Source organism: Myotis daubentonii, chromosome 18, assembly GCF_963259705.1.
Source record: "Myotis daubentonii chromosome 18, mMyoDau2.1, whole genome shotgun sequence".
Taxonomy (NCBI): Eukaryota; Metazoa; Chordata; class Mammalia; order Chiroptera; family Vespertilionidae; genus Myotis; species Myotis daubentonii.
Window position 1 is genome coordinate 24,971,328 of NC_081857.1, and position 19,365 is coordinate 24,990,692.

The following is a 19,365-nucleotide window of genomic DNA, read 5'->3' on the forward strand; positions in this document are numbered from 1 at the left end:
GTAAACTGGTGGCAGATATGTAATTAAAGCCCTCTGAACCTCGCCCAGGAATCACCCTCAAATGCACCAGAGCAAAGCACCTGCCTTGGCCACTCTTCTCGTGCCTCCTCTTCATGTGGCTCACTCTGCCCAAAAGGCCCTCCTCAAAGTTTAGTTGTCCCCCTTGGACATTCTTTCTCGGTTCTCCCTGAATAAACTTGCACTTTTTCTAGTATTGATCTTTAATCCATAAAAGGCATTATTTCTGGAACTTTAAATGTCCACATTTGTGTTTGTTTTAGCATTTACAAGATAGCATACTAAAACTACACCCATCATCAAACTGAAGCTACACTAGAGAAAAGTTAAAACAAACTAAACATTCAAATTATGCTGGAAGGGGAAACCAATATAAAGGAAGAAGTGCTGGATTAGTAGCTTCTATTTTCAAAGGAGTGGTATTTTGCTGCCACCAACAGGACAACAGGCATTCCTTCATGGAAGTTAAAAAACTAACAATGTGTAAACTCATTGCAAATTCAGAAGACTGTAAGAGCCCTTAAACTCAACAATAAAAAGTATGAGGTAACCCAATTAAAAAATTGGGCAAAATATCTGAATATATATTTCTAAAAAAAAAAGAAGAAGATATACAAACAGCCAATGAACTCATGAAAGGATGCTCAAAATCATTAGCCATCAGTGAAATGCAAACTAAACCACAAGGAGATTCTGCTTGCCGCCCACTGGAGTGGCTATAATCAAAAAGGTGATAATAAGGGTTAGCAAGGGTATAGAGAAGTCAGAACCCTCATTGTTTTAGTTGCCTCTTATTTATCCTGTTGGTACGGGAGGGATTCTTGCCCTAGGATTGTAGAGATAGTCGATTATTATGACTTGACTAAGAGAGTGCAGTGAGAGGGAGGAAAGTGGGGAGATGAGAAGAGGCTAAACTTGGCCAGACCGTGAAAACCTTGTGGGTTCCATTATAAACTGTGAAGTTTACCCAAGAGCAGTGGGAGGCCATTGAAGGGTTTTAAGTCAGGGAGTCCGTTACTTCTCTGACCCTCCTCCCCTCGTTCTTCTCAGAGCACAAAGCCTCGGCAGGGCTTTCCACCAACCTGGAATGCTCCTGTGCACATCAGCATGGCTCCCTCCCTCACTGCCTCAAGCCTTTGCCCAAGCCCCTCCACCCCTGCCCCTTACTTGGAGGAACCAGACTCCCTATTTAACATGGCAAAACCGACCACAACGCCCTCTACCCTGCTGAACTTCTCCTTTTTCCCACAGCACGACCGCTTCTCATACACACTATTTACATACTTGTTATGTTCCTTGGCTATTAACTGTCTGCTACAACACAGGCTTCATGGAGGCAAGCATGGTACTTTTGTTATTTTAGTTCACTAATCTAGTCAAGCATATAAAATAGTGTCTGTCTCCTAGTAGGTGTTTAGTGAATATTTGCTGAATAGTAAATAACAAAATTTGCTTTAAAAGGACACGAATGGTGGCCACGTGGGAACGGGCTGGACAATGGCCACAAGTATTTGGAGGAGGAACAGCATCCGCTTCTCTTAGCTCCACTGCTGAACCCAAAGCCAAGCCACCAACTTCTCTTACATTACACATCGCACTCCAGAAAAAGGCGTTCTTCCTCTTTTTTAAGCATAGAAAGTCCTCTTTAAGACCTTTATACTTGTTTCTTCTGCCTAGAAGGCTCATTCTCCAGATTTTGGCAGAGCTGGCTACTTCTTTTTATTCAGTGTTCAGCTCAAATATCACCCCGCACAGCATTTTTATTGACAAACTAATTCAAAGAAAGGGGACTCTTCCCCCTCTGCACCAACATCACTCTCCTTGATAAACCTAAACAAACACAATGCTAAGGTCATTACATTTGTGCAATTACTATCTTTCATTCATCAGAACAGAGGCTACAAGAATACGGGGTATGTCCTCGTCAATACTTTACTGCTAATATCTAGAAAAGTGCCTACCACTTGGTAGGTGTCCAATATTTCTTACTGAAAGAGGTCACGGCAATAGTCCAGGTCAGAGAGTCCAGAGCCCGAACCACCCAAGTGGGAAGATTCTATACATTCTCATCTAAGGGGATTAAGAAATCCACTTAGATGTCAGAGATTTTAAAAAAGAGAAGACAGAAGAGAGGCTAGCTTCCAGGTTTCTACTCTGAGCAGCTGGGCAGTGAGTGCCTTTACTGAGGGGAAGGTGATGGAGGAGAACAGGTCTGGGAGGGCATATTGGTTTGGTTTTGACTTTCGGATTTGATGTGCCTCTGAGACATCTAAGTGGACTTGTTAAATCCACTGCCAAACATTTGAGTGCAGGCTAAATACAAAGAGAAGAATGAACATTTATAGACAAAGCCAGGGGAATGAACAAGATCAGCAAGGGAGAAGCTGTATAAAAATGCTACAAATCCAGCTTTGCCATTATTAAGCCAAAAGACTTTAGGTAACCTGGGGCCTGAGCTCTCTGAGGTCTCAACTGGGAGAGAGAATTTGATGGTTTCTCTGGACATTTATGGTGTGCTAATGAGAAACCTATGCTAACACTTAGCACAGGGTAAGTGCTCAGAAACGGCACTTTCCTTTCTGATTCCCTTCATCCCAAGAAACTCTTCTAATTCAGAGGAACCAGAGTCCCTCTGCCACTGGGTTCATAAGCATAAGCACTTGGAACTATCCCTAAGTTTATTTTTATATAAGCAAATATACAGTCTTCTATCTGGCATGTTAGCTTAGAAGCTAAAAGTCACCGTCATATGTGTTTGGAGTAGTCTTTTTCCAGATGGGGGCAATCAGCTCAGTCAAGTCTACTTGGATTCGGCCTGTCTGCACAGTCTCTATGTGGGTCAGCTCCAGGATTCACACAAGAAAGGGATATAAATATAGGCCAGTAGCAGTGAGAAAGCTCTCCTTTTCATCTTCTCTATCTGGTCAAATTCTCCAAGGCGATATCAGATGAGTAGCCACGTATTAGTAGTGAAGGTACAAAAGCCTTTCTGCCCAGTGGCCAGAGAGTACCCTCTGCCAGGTCACGTAGAGGTTAACATGGCCAAAAATACCTGTTAATCAGGACGATAACTTACCAGACGGATACATATTGGCTGACACAGAGTACAGGTCTGATATCCAGAGGGAAAGGCCTGGGTTAGCCACAAAAGACAGACTAAGCATGTGCTAAGAGCACCAGTAAAGAAAGGTCACCACAAAAATGAGGAAAGGCATCATGGGAAAGAGGGGACAGCTGAGATTTTTAAAAAATTAGATATGATAGGAAGAATCAGAACTTTGTTAGACTTCTTACACTTAGGGTTTAATATTGTTTTCAGCCTGTAATACATAATACTGTCACTAAGGCATTCTAAAAGTCTTATTCCAGCCCTACTCAGAAAGCATCTTAAAAAGTGCTTGGTTTTGGTTTGTTTTAAGAACAAGAAATAAAAATTTAGAGGTAGAGAGATCCGTAACTTCACTAACAGATACATGCAAATATGTTTGTTAATTTATTGAAGGTATTGTATATAGTTTCCTAACTTCTAAAATAACTTTGGCATAAGAATGTTCATATCTAAACTCAAAATTATTAAATAGACAATTTAAAGTACACTTAGTGAACTTCACAAAAACAAATGAATATGAGGTGAAGAGCAGCAACCCGCATCTTGAGTTGCATAGACCTGTATGATGCCACCCCTTTGTTCTAGATCAGTGGTTCTCAACCTGTGGGTCGTGACCCCTTTGGGGGTCAAACGACCCTTTCACAGGTGTTGCCTAAGACCATTGGAAAACACATAAATAATTACATATTGTTTTTGTGATTAATCACTATGCTTTAATTATGTTCAATTTGTAACAATGAAATTGGGGGTCACCACAACATGAGGAACTGTATTAGAGGGTTGTGGCATTAGGAAGGTTGAGAACCACTGTCAAGATATTCCATGGTTAAGTATGGAAGCTCTCCTAAAACATCAAGGGGCTCTTTAAAGTTATCAAGTCATTATCTTTTGGAAAATTTGGAAACATGATGGGGAACCTAGAAAAGGATTCTGAGTTTTCTTGTGACTACAAGAGTAATCACAATAACGACAGCTAACATTTATTCGGCAATACAATTTTCTAGACACTATGTTAGAAACTTTTATGTATCACCTTACTTAATTCTTACCATAATCCCATAAATTAGTTTTTTTAGTATCTCAAAACTCAGGGTTTGAGCACTTAATTACCCAAGGTCACTGGAGCTGAAATTAGACCCAAATCTGAGTCCAGTGGCTGCGATTTTAACCACTATGCTTTACTGGGGAAAGGTGAGCCTATATCTTTTAATAAACAAGGCAATTATCACTTTCAACAACGGAATGTCATATTTGACTGAAGAACAAAAACCGACTGGGTTATTTTTATCAACTCTGCAGCAAATGTCTTGCTGTTACCACACTATTAAAATAGTATTGATATGTTGATATAAAATCCAACAAGGTAATTATAACTGAATTCTAAAGTGTCTTATAAATTTCTAGCTATCATAGAAAGAACTGCAAATTGAAATGTAGCAGTTTCCTTTTTAGTCTGTATGTTACAGAAGCTTTCTAATAATTCAATGACATGTTTAGGTATCTCCAGGGATGTTATTATGGTTAGAAGTATTTTAAGAAAAAAAATGGCATCATTTTGACAGAAACAGGTTTTAACTTTTTCTTTTATATCATCTAACTCATATGAATGAAAACCTTTTTTAAAAATTATTAGAATGAGAGCTATGACAGCAAGATTAAATAGATTATAAGGAAAAAAAGAAACAAAGTCTAAATAAACAACAACGAAAGAGATGGGAAGAGGGGAGAGGATCAGAGTGCCTCAAAGAAATCTTTTCTGTGTGTTTAAGAATCTAGAATGAGTCAGCAATGATAAGTTGAATTATGCCCTGTTCTCAGGGCAGAGAGGTCAGAGAGTTTGGTAACTTATAAAGAAAAACAGACTTACCTTTAGAAGAGCCAAGGCTACATGAAAGATTATATTCAAACCCTGAAATTAAAAGAAAAAGATTCAAAATCAACATTGCCACATCTCCTACAATTTTATTAAGTATTTTCCCGAGACTTCTACACACCATTTTCACTTCCTATGCAATAAAAGCCTAATATGCAAATCGACCAAATGGTAGAACAACCAGCAAAATGACTGGTCGCTATGATGTGCACTGACCACCAGAGGGCATATGCTCAATGCAGGAGCTGCCCCCTGGTGGTCAGTGTGCTCCCACAGGGGGAGGGCCGCTCAGCCAGAAGCCAGGCTCAAGGCTGGTGAGCACAGCGGTGGTGGCAGGAGCCTCTCCTGCCTCCATGGCAGTGATAAGGAGCAGTGAGCCGAGCGGTAAGGAGCAACAAGCAGGTGGGCAGTAATAAGCAAGGGATCCTGGACTGTGAGAGGGCACAGGCCGGGCTGAGGGACCCCTCCCCCCCGCTATGCATGAATTTCATGCACCAGGCCTCTAGTACAATACTCTAGTACAATAATAATTAAACAAAACATGAGATTTTTTTTTAAAGGTATTTTTTTCCTCTGAGAGGCTTATTGCAAATTTGAGGTGCTATTTAATGAATATTCACATAAAATCATTGTTTTTACCATAAATCACTTTCCTCCTATCTAATTCTGGATTACATGCATGGCCTAAGGCTTGTGAAAGTCAAGTGCCTGGATCAAGACAGCAGTAATCCAGAAGTCTAAAATTATTACTGAAATTCCTGGTCTGTATGTCTGGGTGATGTGGTTAAACTGTCAGTGGCAGGCAAAACAAAACAAATAGTGTGGCTGATAACTAGGACAGATAACTGCATGGGGGCAGTTGTAAGCATCACACAGGATTTCCATTACTGCTTATTGTTTTGTTGTTTGTTTTAGTTCTTGCTTTCAGGTAGTATTTGTACAACTAGAGATGGTAATTAGGCCTATCTCTAGACTTGCTTTTCTTTTCTTCCTTCTCAAAACCAGAGTAGTATTTCTTTAGAAATAAACAAATTAAATAGCTTGCTAAGAAGCCATATTGGAGTTGAACTGTGAACTCTGAGCTCACAATTCATTCTGAAGAGATGTTAAATTCAAGAAGAGGGAATCTGAAATGCTCAAGATGACAGAATCAGAAATGAGGTTGCCAAAGAATATCCTGTTTCCTTGCCATGTGAGTCGCCATACATGAGAAGAAAGATCTTTCAAGTAGGAGGTGACTATGAGTTGCTATCTCCTATAAGCCCAGGGTCTATTTGATGCACCCTCATCATCTTGGTCACAAATGTAACCTGTCAGCCTTTATGACATGGAACTGAATCAGATGTATTATGCAAAGAACTTCTTAATAAACCATCTTTTTTCTGTCTACAAAATCAGAAGTAAGCATTAGGACTAGGTACTTAGAGTGCATTCCTATTATAATTTGCTAATGTAATATTTCATAGTCAGCCACCAAAAATATGACATGATGGTGGAAGACAAAATGATAAACAGCAAATATTTGGTTGGAGGTTTTGAATTTACTCAGTTAATTATTTAAGAAACGAAAAGCAGTAGAAGTAAGTATATTCAGGCCAGGAGACAAAAATTGATTTACAAAGTTCATCACCACCCAAGCAATGACCATAGACTATTTACCAATTAGAAAAAGGAAAAAAGATACTGGAGATCTAAAATGTGGGTTACAAGTAAGCAGGTTTTGCTTTCCTAAAGTTGCATCCTCCCCCACTAACTGCTGCCCACTGCAGCCAAAACTTGCAAACCGAGAGACAAAGATCTGTTGCCTCACCCCACACTCCCTCCATCCCACAACACTACTGCTGGGCAGTGGTGAATTCTCACAACCTGAGTGCTTACGCACCTGCCATCAGAACCAAGTCCACCTGGCTCTGTTCTTGTTTTTCTAGTCACCGCTCAAAATGTAAGCCTGTCTTGTCTCCAGTTCTCTACCCTAAGCTTTCTCCTGTCCATCTCTCCTTCCCTATCCCTTCGGCACACTCTTTGGAAACGCCACTCCATGTTCAACCAACTCTGCTGTATTCTCCACCTCACTCCCAAACACTCCCCCCTCCCTTGCATTCATAGGAATAATGAGATCTCATTGATGCTCACAACATGTATAATAATTCATATTTTTCACAATATGAACTTGACTAGCCTAAGGGTATATAGATGTATTTAGCAGCAGGCTAGGATCAATCCTGTCCCCAAGCCTCCTAACATCTAGGGATAGTATTTTCACCATATAGTGTTGGTGGAACACACGTAGTAGGTACTTATTTGATGACTGAATGAATGAACTATATTAGCTATCCCAAACTTTCTGGGATTCATTCTCTTCCCTATGGACCAGCTAAACCAATTACAGAATCATCATCAAATATATCTCTAATTAACCAAAATAGCTCTCACTAACACCAAGAGAAACATTTATTCAAATTAGTGTGGTGATATGATATTACAATCTATAGATATCAGAAGTAGCAAACTAAAACCAAAGTGTGAAGTATATGGGATTAGGACAGGTAGCCTGTAAGGACAGTTGTCAGAATTAAAATATTAGATCTGATAGAAATAGAGCATAGATTTTTTAAAACCCATAAAATGTATAGCAATCTTGGCCCATCTAGTGGATCCTATAACCCTCCAATAGTTAACATCAGTGCATCATGATACTCCAGCAGCAATAATGAATGCTTATGTTCAAAATACTGTGCATAGGAAGGGAACACAGTATGTGCTTTAAATTGAAAGTAGATTTTTTTTTTAAGTTTGGGAGGCGAAAGAGATGACTTACAGTTACCAGAAAAAATATATCAAGTAAACTCTTTTAAAAAGTTCAAAATAGCCTAACCGGTTTGGCTCAGTGGATAGAGCGTCGGCCTGCAGACTGAAGGGTCCCAGGTTCGATTCCGGTCAAGGGCATGTACCTTGGCTGCAGGCACATCCCCAGTAAGGGGTGTGCAGGAGGCAGCTGATCGATGTTTCTCGCTCATCGATGTTTCTAATTCTCTATCCCTCTCCCTTCCTCTCTGTAAAAAATCAATAAAATATATATTTTTTGAAAAGTTCAAAATAGTCAGGTATTACAGCATCTGCTTACATGAAGCTCTAGACCAGCGGTTCTCAACCTGTGGGTTGCAACCCCTTTGGGGGTCGAAGGACCCTTTCACAGGGGTCGCCTAAGACCATCAGAAAACACATATATAATTACATATTGTTTTTATAATTAATCGCTATGCTTTAATTATGTTCAATTTGTAACAGTGAATTTGGGGGTCACCACAACATGAGGAACTGTATTTTTTTAAAAATATATTTTATTGCTTTTTTTTCCGGAGAGGAAGGGAGAGGGATAGAGAGTTAGAAATGTTGATGAGAGAAACATCGATCAGCTGCCTCCTGCACACTCTCCCCTGGGGATGTGCCTGCAACCAAGGTACACGCCCCTGACCGGAATCGAACCTGGGACCCTTCTGTCCGCAGGCCAATGCTCTATCCACTGAGCCAAACCAGTTAGGGCATGAGGAAATGTATTAAAGGGTCACAGCATTAGGAAGGTTGAGAACCACTGCTCTAGACATTATCCATTAGCCCCTCCCATCCCCCCTTCTACCCTGCGCCCCAACACACACACACACACACACACACACACACAGACACAAAGTAAAGACTTCACAGCCTTAAACTAAAGAAGACTGTGTCAGACTATGGAAACAAAAATCCTTTTAGACCTCTGAGTTTTTAAAAATCAGGAAAATCTTGCTTATCTACCAGGATCTTCATTTCACTACAAAATGTATCCTGATTTTCTAAGTGGAGATATTTTTTAAAAACTATTTAAAAATATCTAACCCATTTTTACTATTAAACCCATTTTTACTATTAAAAACTATTTAAAATGGGTTGGATATTTTTAAATACCTATTTTTTCTTTTAAATAAGACATTCTCACAGGAATACAATTAGAGGTATCCTTAAATTGCAGAAACTGTCCATGGGTCAGCATTTGGTCAGTTTAGAAGCTACAAAGAGGTTGGATTTACGATGTGATGATGTCAGTGCAAGCTTTGGTCCCAGCGTCCCACCCAACAATCAAGTGAACTAAGTGAACCACCGTGCACGCCTCTAACACCAGGAACTGAATTCAAATCCCCCACTGTCCACCTACTCCTACATGATCCAACGTCTGCCTAACTGAGCTGACATTTATTTTTTGAAATATATTTTTAAAAGACAAAGATGTTATATATTTTCCAGATGCCTCCTCTTTTCAGGAATGTGTAATCTGCTGCAATCTGTTTGCTACTGAGGGGGAAATAAGGCTTCCTAAGAGGACTCAGAGGGTAAAAACCTTTGGAGAATTATTAAGAGCAAAAATAACAATTAATATGTTGTTATGGTCACTTATTAATTATAGTAAAAGATCTATCTTCAAGAGCAAGAAAATAAATAAGAACCAACATCCACTGAATATTTTCTATGTGCCAAGATCTGAATTAATTATATGAAAATGTGTCCTTATTTAATGCCATGACAACCCTAAATTCCATTTTTCACACAGGAAGTTAAGACTTAGAGAAGTTAAAGTTAAATTTTCAAGGTCACACACCTAGTAAGTAGATTTTAACCTAAGCAGTGCCATTCTACACGTCATACTCTTAACCACTAAGTTAGAGAAGATGGCTCAATGGTAAATGAATGAATAAATTAGTTGGGTATTATTTAATGTGTCCTCTAATTCCTAAAGGATTAAAGTGACTTCTTCCATTTCAAGGGAAGTAAATTTTTCAAACAGAGAGTGGAAAGATACCAAATAGGTGACTTCTACCAAAACCAAGGTTTATCATTTGTCCCTATATTGAAAATACAAAAGTAGCCGACCACTTACAGGATGTGAGGCAATAACCCCGCTTGTGGTGGACAGAAAGGGTCCCCACCATCCTCCAGTGACAACAGACTGAGATCAGATTGGGAACCTGCTGTTTCAAAATTCAGTCACAGCCGGGGAGAAGGTTCACTTAAAGAACACCTACACGTAATTGCCCCAAATGAAATAATTGCTCTAAAGTGCAGATCGCTATGTTCCTGGGGAGGCCGACAACTAAGCACCCACAATCCTGCACAAAGGAAGGCTGAGTGCAGAGCACCCTCAGAAACAGAGAGTGCACCCTGGGGCTCTGATGAGCAAGCAATCGTGGGCTCAGGGAGCTGACAGATTGCATGAGAAGCTGTCAAAGCTGACGTTGACAGCGCCGAGAACAAATGCTGAAAAGGTGGTGTCAAAAGTGCCAAGTGTGCCTCAGCACCTGGGTCCTCAGGGATCAAAAAGGGAAATCAACAGCATGTGAACATGGAGTCCTAACAATAAGGCCGGGAGAAATTATCAAAGCAGAAGTGGCTAAGGTTAGTGGAGCAGAAGCACAGACAAATACGGCTAAAGCCAGAAGAGATGGGTGCTGCCCTTCCTGATCCATCCAACACGCAACATTCCACCTCAGGAAGGAGAATGACTAAATGAGGCCGCATTTAAAAAGCATAATAATGTATTGAGCACTTGCTAAGTACCCAGTGAAAGCTAGCAGTTATTAAGTTCATGTATTTATTGCCAACCAGATCTTATTTTTCACATATACTTTTCACTTAATTCTCTCAACAACTCTATAGCATATGTGTTACTGCTACCACTTTAGGGATCAGGAAACAAAGGCTCAGAAACATCACACTGATGGTACACGGTAAATCCCGGATTAGAATTTATGTCTGTCAGACAAAAAAATAAAAAGAAATCCATACTTTTTCCTTCTAATTCCACCTCTACTGCAAATTCAACATTGGTCAGATATCTGCGATGAATTAAAGATGGTCACAATTTTTTGACACTTCTCTTTTTCAGAATCTGGGCAGACTATGCTACCTCTTTGACCAATAGAATGTGGTTAAAGTGAAGCTGTGCCAACCGTTCTGGGCCCAGACCTTCATGACTGACAGCCTCCAGGGCCCATTTCTTACAGCACTGGCTCTTGGAAGCCAGTCACCATGTAGGAAGTGCGATTACACCTAGACCCCCACGCTCTAAGAAGTCAAACAAAGACAAAGGGCCTGCAGGATGAGATGCTGTCCATAAGAAAGAAAGGCCAAGGGCCACCCAGGTGCCAGACCTGTGAGTGAAAAGTCACCCTGAAAGGGACGCCTCCAGACCCAGGCGCCCGGCTGAAGTCACATGAATCAGAGATGAGCCACACAGCTGAATCCAAATTCCTGACTTAGGAAATTGTGAACAAAATAAATGGCTGCTTGTAATTTTTGAAAGCTTTTTATCTGAACTGATTTCAGATCTAGAAAAAAAATTGCCAAAACAGCACCAAGAGCTTCTGCATATCCTTTGTAATGTTAATGCCTTACATAACCACAGAGTAACTATCAAAACCAAGGAAGTGCCCAGCTGGTGTGGCTCAGTAGTTGAGCCCAACCTATGAACTAGGAAATCAAGGTTCGATTTCTGGTCAGACACATGTCCAGGGTGCAGGCTTGATCCCCAGTAAGTGGGGAGGTGGCGGGGAGGAAGTGCAGGAGGCAGCTGATCAATGATTCTCATCATTGATGTTTCTATCTCTTTCCTTCTCCCTCTCTGAAATCAATAAAAATAAATTTTAGTTGTCAAATCTGCTTGGCCTTCTTTTATCTGAGGTAGTTTTCAATCTTTGTCTATCATGAACTTCATACTTTTGAAAAGAGTACCAGCCAGTTATTTTGTAGAACATCCTCAATTTGATTTGTCTGATGTTTCTTTATGAATAAATTTAGATTAGATGATGTGTTCTTTTTTTTGTTTTGTTAATTCTCACCTGAGGATACTTTTTCTATTGATTTTTAGAGAGAGTGGAAGGGAGGAGGAGAAACATCAATATGAGAGAGACAAATTGACTGTAGGTGCCCTGACCAGGGCCAGGGATGGAGCCTGCAACCCAGGTATGTGCCCTTGACCAGAATCGAAATGACACTCTAACCACTGAAGAAAACCAGCTAGGGCTCTATGATGTGCTGTTGACATAAATGCCACCGAAACAATGCTGTGTCTGTGCATCTTATCAGGAGACTATGCAGTATCAGTATGTCTCACTCCAAAATCATTGTTTCAAAGCTACTTGGGTCCGATGTAGCATGTTATCAGGTAAGCAGAACAGAAGCCCTTTGTCTTCTCGTTGATAAATATCTTACTTCCATGATCTATAAAGTAATGCATTCCTCCACAGAAAGAAGAAAGAGAATTATCATGCAAATTTAAAGAAGTAAATACTGGCTGCATTTAAATATAGGTCCTATGGCAAGAATACCATAATATGTTAGCCAAAAAGTATTTTGCCTTAGTCTGCTCCTCATATTGTAAGTGAGCTCTTTAAAAGTTCAACCTTTTATAACAGAGTTTGATGGAGTAACCATTACTAGTAAAAATGATAGGACCTTTTGGTTTTTGGTTTTTGTTTCTGAATGACCACTAGAGGTCAGGATTGCAGCAATGAAAACCAAGCAGTAGCTAAAAAATGATTACAGGGATCTTCACAGTAGCCTCTGTACAAATTTAAGTCCTGATGTGTGTGTGTGTGTGTGTGTGTGTGTGTTTTTAATGTTTTTTCTGAATATATTTTATTGATTTTTTACAGAGAGGGAGGGAGAGAGATAGAGAGTTAGAAACATCGATCAGCCGCCTCTTGCACACCTCCCACCGGGGATGTGCCTGTAACCCAGGTACATGCCCTTGACCGGAATCGAACCTGGGACCTTTCAGTCCGCAGGCTGACGCTCTATCCACTGAGCCAAACCGGTTTCGGCAAGTCCTGCTGTTTTAAAACCCTCATGGCTAAGTCCTCCCTTGTGCCTACTATTCACTCACTAATGGAATATAAAATATGACAAAGTCTGGATGATTCCCACTTTTCCTTTCCCCAGTTTTATTATATATTTTCCATTTTTATTATCAAGTCATTTGTTAGTATTTTCCTAATTAGGGTGAAGAAGAGAGCTCAAGAATGGGGAGGGATGAGAACTAAATATGACATATGAATGCCTCTGTCTAACTGTGGATAATTTTTTTAACTTTGCTTGACTTGCATTTGTTTTTATAAATAAAGTACTGAATAGACATATATCTACAAAGTCTGTGTCCTTAATTATGAGCAGCCCTAGGAAGAATTCTTAGAGGTTGGTGACATCTGAATTAAATAAACCTTCCAGAAACAAGGCAGGTAAAGTGAGAGAAATAAATCAAGTTAGAGGTTTTGACAGGTATTCTGAGGACTACTTAGCAGTCCTAACTACCAACTAATCTCCATCCCCTCCTTCCAAACTCCTGCTAGTTCCCATTGACCAATTCACCCAGAAGCCAGAAGGCACAGGGTTCTGTGGTTAGGAGTGAAGCTGGAGAGGGAGGGAGGTGCCCCTCTACTCGTTGGCTCTCCTTTCCCCTTGCAACTGCCCAGACCTTGGTCCACAGTATTATCAGTTCTAAAGACAGCTGGCAACATAAAGAACTTTCATTTCCCTTAAATTCTGATCTCCTTCCTACCTTTATCTCTTTTTGGAGAGTCAGTAGAGTGCAGGGGGTTATGTGATGTACTATGGAGCCAGCCTTCCCAGGTCTCGATCGACCTTTCACCCCCTCCTGTCTGACTTAGAGCAGTTATGTAAACTCTCTGTCTTGGTTTCCTCATAAAGAGCACCTATTTCAAAGAATGGCTGTGAGAATTAAATGAGTTACTACGAGTAAGGCACTTAGAACAGTGCCTGACACACATTATTATAGTACATGTCTGAACACATTATTATAGAAAAGTCCTCAAAACTGAACTTGCCAGGATTGTAAAGGAATTTCAGTTTTTTAAGATCTCAAGGAGTATGCTACATATTCTGATAACAACTGATCTATACATTTCTTGTATAGTTTCTTGAAAAACATTTTCTCCTTTCTCCCAATCAATTGATCAGATCAAAGACTCACTCTTAAGAGGATGAGAACTGGTCACAAGGAAATGGAGATAGCTAGTAATTCAGGAGAAATAGATCAAAGGATTAAAGAGAAGTGTTCATAGGTTTTGCTTCTTAGAAACTGATGGAAGCTGACTAATTACATCCTTGGCATTTATTCCTTAATTGCCAGTTGGACTTTAAAAATTTTTGTTTCAATGAAACAGAGCTTAGAGGCACTGAAAATGCAGGCAGCTTGCCCTGGTTAGGCTGCTATCATGCCCCTAACATCACTGGTGAACAGACTGTGCAAGATCTCTGAGCCGGACGGGATCTCTGGGGGTGCATCCACTTGGGCCTTGAGATGTCAAATAAAAGCACAGGGAAACGGTGATAAGAACCAGAGAATATGGAGAGGACAACTGGGAAGCCGAGTATCAGCCCTGTTCAGCATTCACCGGCCGTGTGGCTCTGTCTCTCATCCAACTGCTGTTCCTTTTGCTACAGTTCACGTTTATTGCTTTTTGTTCTGTCTTCAAATGAAGTGGAGAATACCTGAGTGCAATTTCCCCCTGTAACCGAAGATGCTTTTGAAGGTACACCTTTCAAAGTTAAATATTTTCAATTCTTTTAATCTGTCCTCATCTGTACTAATTGCAAATTCTTTTGTTGTTTGCCTATGAATTAATTATCTTTAAGGCATTCATAAATCTCTTAAAAAAATAAAACTAGATAGTATACTGTAGCATAAGTCCAAATCGTACAGGCTACTATTGAAGAATTGCCTACTATACTCAGAGCATTAAATTTAAGCCCTACTACTAAACTATATACTGCTTTGAGCTTGAGGTCAGCTATGGGTCTTATAACCTTTTCCCGTCAGACTTACACAAGTCCTCTGCTTTTAAATAAGGGCTATTGGCTTAAACTACCCATAGAGTGCTTTCCAAGTCTAACATTGATCCATTATTCTTTATGATTTAAATATTAGAATAGATTTATAGAGACATGGCTGTCTTTAAGTTCTAGTTCACCAGAAGATGTACCAAGGAAGGCACCAACATTACCAGGGCAGAGTTTGGAAACCAAGACTCACTCACAGAGTATGCCTATAGAATCTAGCCATGTTAAGACTGGAGGGATTTCCCGGCAAACTTTAATGGAGGCTGAGCTTGTGAATAAAAGTAAAGATGGACAGCCAGGAGAGGTATGGAAAAGGAAATTTCTCAAGTTGAAGATCTAGAGTATAAAGGTTTTTGTTTTGTTTTCTGGATTATCCATTGGAACATATATTTGTTTCAGAAAGCAATGTAATCTGATTTTCACAAATGCTAAGAAAAGCAAGAGAATTAAAAATCTTGAAAAAGTTACCAAGTAGAACGTTCCTTTTCTAGACATTCTAAACATCAAGGCAAGCACTCATTTCAGACGGATATCTAAGTGTTTGTGACAGGAGAACAGTGAACGCCTCTCTATGATTCCCAGGGGCCCTCGCGACCTTTGTGTAGCCTCATAGCTATGCTTCTGAGGGCAGTGAGCCGCCAGTAAAAGCAGGATGTCCCTAGGGCTGCTTCAGAGGAGGTGGGAGGAAGGGGCAATGCTGTTCTAGTTGAGATTGAATTTGGAAAAATGGTCTTGCCCATTAAATTCTTCTCTAGGCCATAATTTTTACTTTTTAATCAAATTCATATGTTCCCAAGCGGAATTTTGTTTATGCCTGTTTTAATTTCCTTTAGGACCCTGAAATTGTGTGACTGGACTGGATGGCTCCTCAGGTTTGAGCAACTCTTCACCTGGGTAAAATCAAAGGCATGCCTGCTCAGAGAAGATGTGGGTATACACATTACCCTGGCGCACTGCAAAGGTGATTCGTGTTCACAAACAACTAGTGTGGGGGAAAGCCAAACCTTGAGAGCACTATATGTTCGTCTCACCAAAAATAAGTCTTGAGTCAAGTAATTAATCTAGAATTTACATTCGGTTACTGGAACTAATTTGTTTAGCTTTTCATCTTTAATGTTGCAAAATTTTAAAGACAACATAAATGGAAATAAATGAGTAAGAAATTGCAAAGTAAAATAAAAGTTGTAGTTGGATTTCAAATTGGTTCCAACAGAGTATTTGGAGGTTGCAGTGTGTGGAGATTGCATTGCTTGGGCAATAAATGAATGGGTCTTGAATATAATTAGCTACACAATGTTACCGCGGGGAGGGAATAATAGAAGTTTGTCTGCGATGTCTTCTGGAGAGAGGCTCAGGATTGCTTTTCTCCTCTACAAAGAAATGCAGTTCTGGTGATTGGTACGTGAGGTTACTTGTGTGAGGAGGAAAAACAGAATCTTTATGAGTTATTTTTTGTTTGCTGTTTTCTAGAGGCTTGCTCCAGAAGGTGTGCTCTGTGAAGGCAGTGTGCCAGCATCGCCTAAGAGTGAGTTCCGCGAGCAGACGCTCAGGTTCCATGTCCCAGAACCACCAACCCCGAATCTGAACTGCAATTTAAATAAGATCGCCAACTGCCCTAATCTGTTTGGCTCAGTGGATAGAGCTTCAGCCTGTGGTCTGAAGGATCCCAGGTTCGATTCCGGTCAAGGGCATGTACGTTGGTTGCGGGCACATCCCCAGTAGGGAGTGTGCAAGAGGCAGCTGATTGATGTTTCTAACTCTCTATCCCTCTCCCTTCCTCTCTGTAAAAAAAAATTAATAAAATATATTTAAAATAAATAAATAAATAAGATCGCCAACTGATTCAAATGCATATTAAAATCTGAGATCCACTTTTTCTTTTAGACAATATATATCTATTCTGTGTAGTGATTCCAAATGTAATCTACCTCCCACAAACAGCAGATGGCTCCATGTAGCAGTGAAAGAATGATAAAAGTCCTAAAGATCAAGCTGTCAAAATTGATCTTTCCAAAAATAACTCTAATTTTCTAATTAGCTTTATAATAGTGACAGATCATTGAAAAGACTTATTTGAAAATTCACTTCAGATGAAGAAGTTTCTTTTGAGTCAGCCTTGCTAACCAGAAATTGTGTGAGGAAATAAAAGAGGAAAGAGGTAGCCTAATTTATAAAAAGTCTGCTGCAAATCTATTTACAAATAGAGGTATAAGTCTCTAACATAAATCTTTACATGAAAACCCCAACCCAGCAGAGATTTCTGGAAGAATAAAGAGTCAAAGGGTAAATGCTAACTGCAAATTATTAAACAAGCAAACAAATCTAATATATACATTTAGAACCATAAAATAATTATTATTGCTTCAAAACTGATTTTGGTCAATAGAAATAACTTGTGCTATTGTCACCTACCGCTCATGCTGAACTATACTTTTTGCTACCAAACTGCATCACATTCTTTTCTTTGACTCCAAAACTCCCAAGCCTGGTCCCAGAACACAATAAAAATCTAGGAAGCATAGTCAGTCTAAACACTGTCAGAGGATAGGTGAGCCCTGCCCTTCTCTGACCAGTAAGCCAAGCGATAGACATTTCCACAGAGGCCATTTCATCCTTGGAAACGTAAAGTACCTGGACTATCTTTTTTAATAGACAGGAAAGAGATGCCATAGACACAATTTCTATACAATTATAGAAGGAAGGCGAAATGTTAAAAGATAAAGATATAAAAGTAAAGTGATATAAAAGGTTACACATTATTGATGCTTCCTATTTGTAAGTCTAAATTCTACTAACTCTCTTTTTCCAAACAGAGAACTTGTGGGGGAGAAAACAGATCATGTTCTCAGAAGGTAAAACAAACAAACAAACAAACCAGCAACAAATCATCAAAAATGTCCTGCAGTATATCCCTCTTCCTCAACCTTTAAACTATCTATGTAGTGCTTGGGGAAAGGGTATTTATTTTCCTGTTCCAGACAGGTATTTTACCTGGGTAAGATACAGCAATAATACCTCTTAAGAGTTTAACTCACAGTAACCTTTAACCTTCAATTGCACAAGTTCATTTGAGGACCAAACAATAAATAAAGGACAATGAATATCGGTGTAACAAACGCTCTTGGCCACAGGTAGGCGCTCTTTTCTGATTCAATTCAATCCTACTTTGCCTGACCTCATCTTTCCTCATCAAGCAGTCAGAGTCCATCAAAGAGCCTGCCAATCCCTAACCATGCCTTAACAACAATCATGGCCTCTATTTCTGAAATATAAATTCATCTACCACCCTTCATCTCCTCTGCTGACACCTGCGATGATCAACCATAATTTCTTAAGTGGGTATAGTCCCTAACTAATCTCCCTGATCTCCTTATCTCCCTTTAATGCATTCACAACAGCCATAGTCATCTCTGAAACATTTAAATCAGACCATGCCGTTCCATGCTTAAAGATCTCCAATGGCTTCTCTCTGCACTTGGGATGGAATCACATGTCCTCCTCAATGTGATTGACAAGCTCACACCACTGGGTCCACCTACCTCTTGACCAACTGCTCTCTGTATTCCAGAAGTTCTGGCTTTCTTTTAGTTCCTCCCACCCAAAGCCTCACACACATTTCCCCCACCTACCAGTGGGAATTCTCCTACTCATCTCTCAGATCTCAGCTTTAAATGTCACTTACTCAGAGAGACCATTCTTGAAACCCTGATCTAAAATAGGCTTACTTATTACAAAAGTTGAGGCAGCTTCTACTTTCCCTTCATAGCATTTACTATCATGTATAATCATATTAATATCTGTTAAGTCAATCTGGTCTAATGTAACATTTGAAACCACCATTTCCTTATTTCTTTCAGGATATCTGTCCATTGACATTAGTGGGGTATTAAAGTTCCCACTATTATTGTATTCTCCCTTTATATCCACTAATATTTGCTTTATATATTTAGGTGCTGCTGTGTTAGGTGTGTAGATTATAATCATGTATGTTTTTGTATTTTTGAATTATCTGTCTTCCCATTAGCTTGTTAGCTCCATGGATGCAAAGACAATGTCTGTTCCATTGACCATGGCATTTATTAGGTCTAGCACAATGCCAGGACACAGAAGGTGTTCACTATTTATTAAATAAATTAATGATGGATGAATAAATAAGATATTCTTTTTAGTGAGCATCACTGGTCCCTGCATGTTGAATTGATGAGCTATTAGTTATTAATTTTCTAGAGACAAAAGACAAAGCCTCACTTCTAAACAATTTGGAAGCATATGCTGCTCCATTTTTTGCTTTCTTGGCATCCTTCTAACTGCTTTAAGTACTGAAATTAGAGTCATCCACTTTTCACACCTTTTTAATGCTTTTGAAATTACTCATGAGTCTCTTTAGACTCTCATATAAGCCTTTAATTACCCAACTATTTAAACTAGTTATACTCCTGTCTTAATGCAATACACTAACGAATGTATTCTATGAATC

At 39.6% G+C, this 19,365-nt stretch overlaps 1 protein-coding gene across 4 annotated transcripts in view; it reads right to left on the bottom strand.

Moving 5' to 3' along the window:
• Positions 1 to 19,365, bottom strand: part of RABGAP1L (RAB GTPase activating protein 1 like) — a 444,263-nt gene that overhangs the window by 128,455 nt on the left and 296,443 nt on the right. For all 4 annotated transcript variants that reach the window (XM_059674299.1, XM_059674298.1, XM_059674300.1 and 1 more), the window contains one exon: positions 4,995 to 5,036. In XM_059674299.1, coding sequence (XP_059530282.1) covers positions 4,995 to 5,036 — 42 coding nt within the window. The remainder of the gene's footprint in view (positions 1 to 4,994; positions 5,037 to 19,365) is intronic.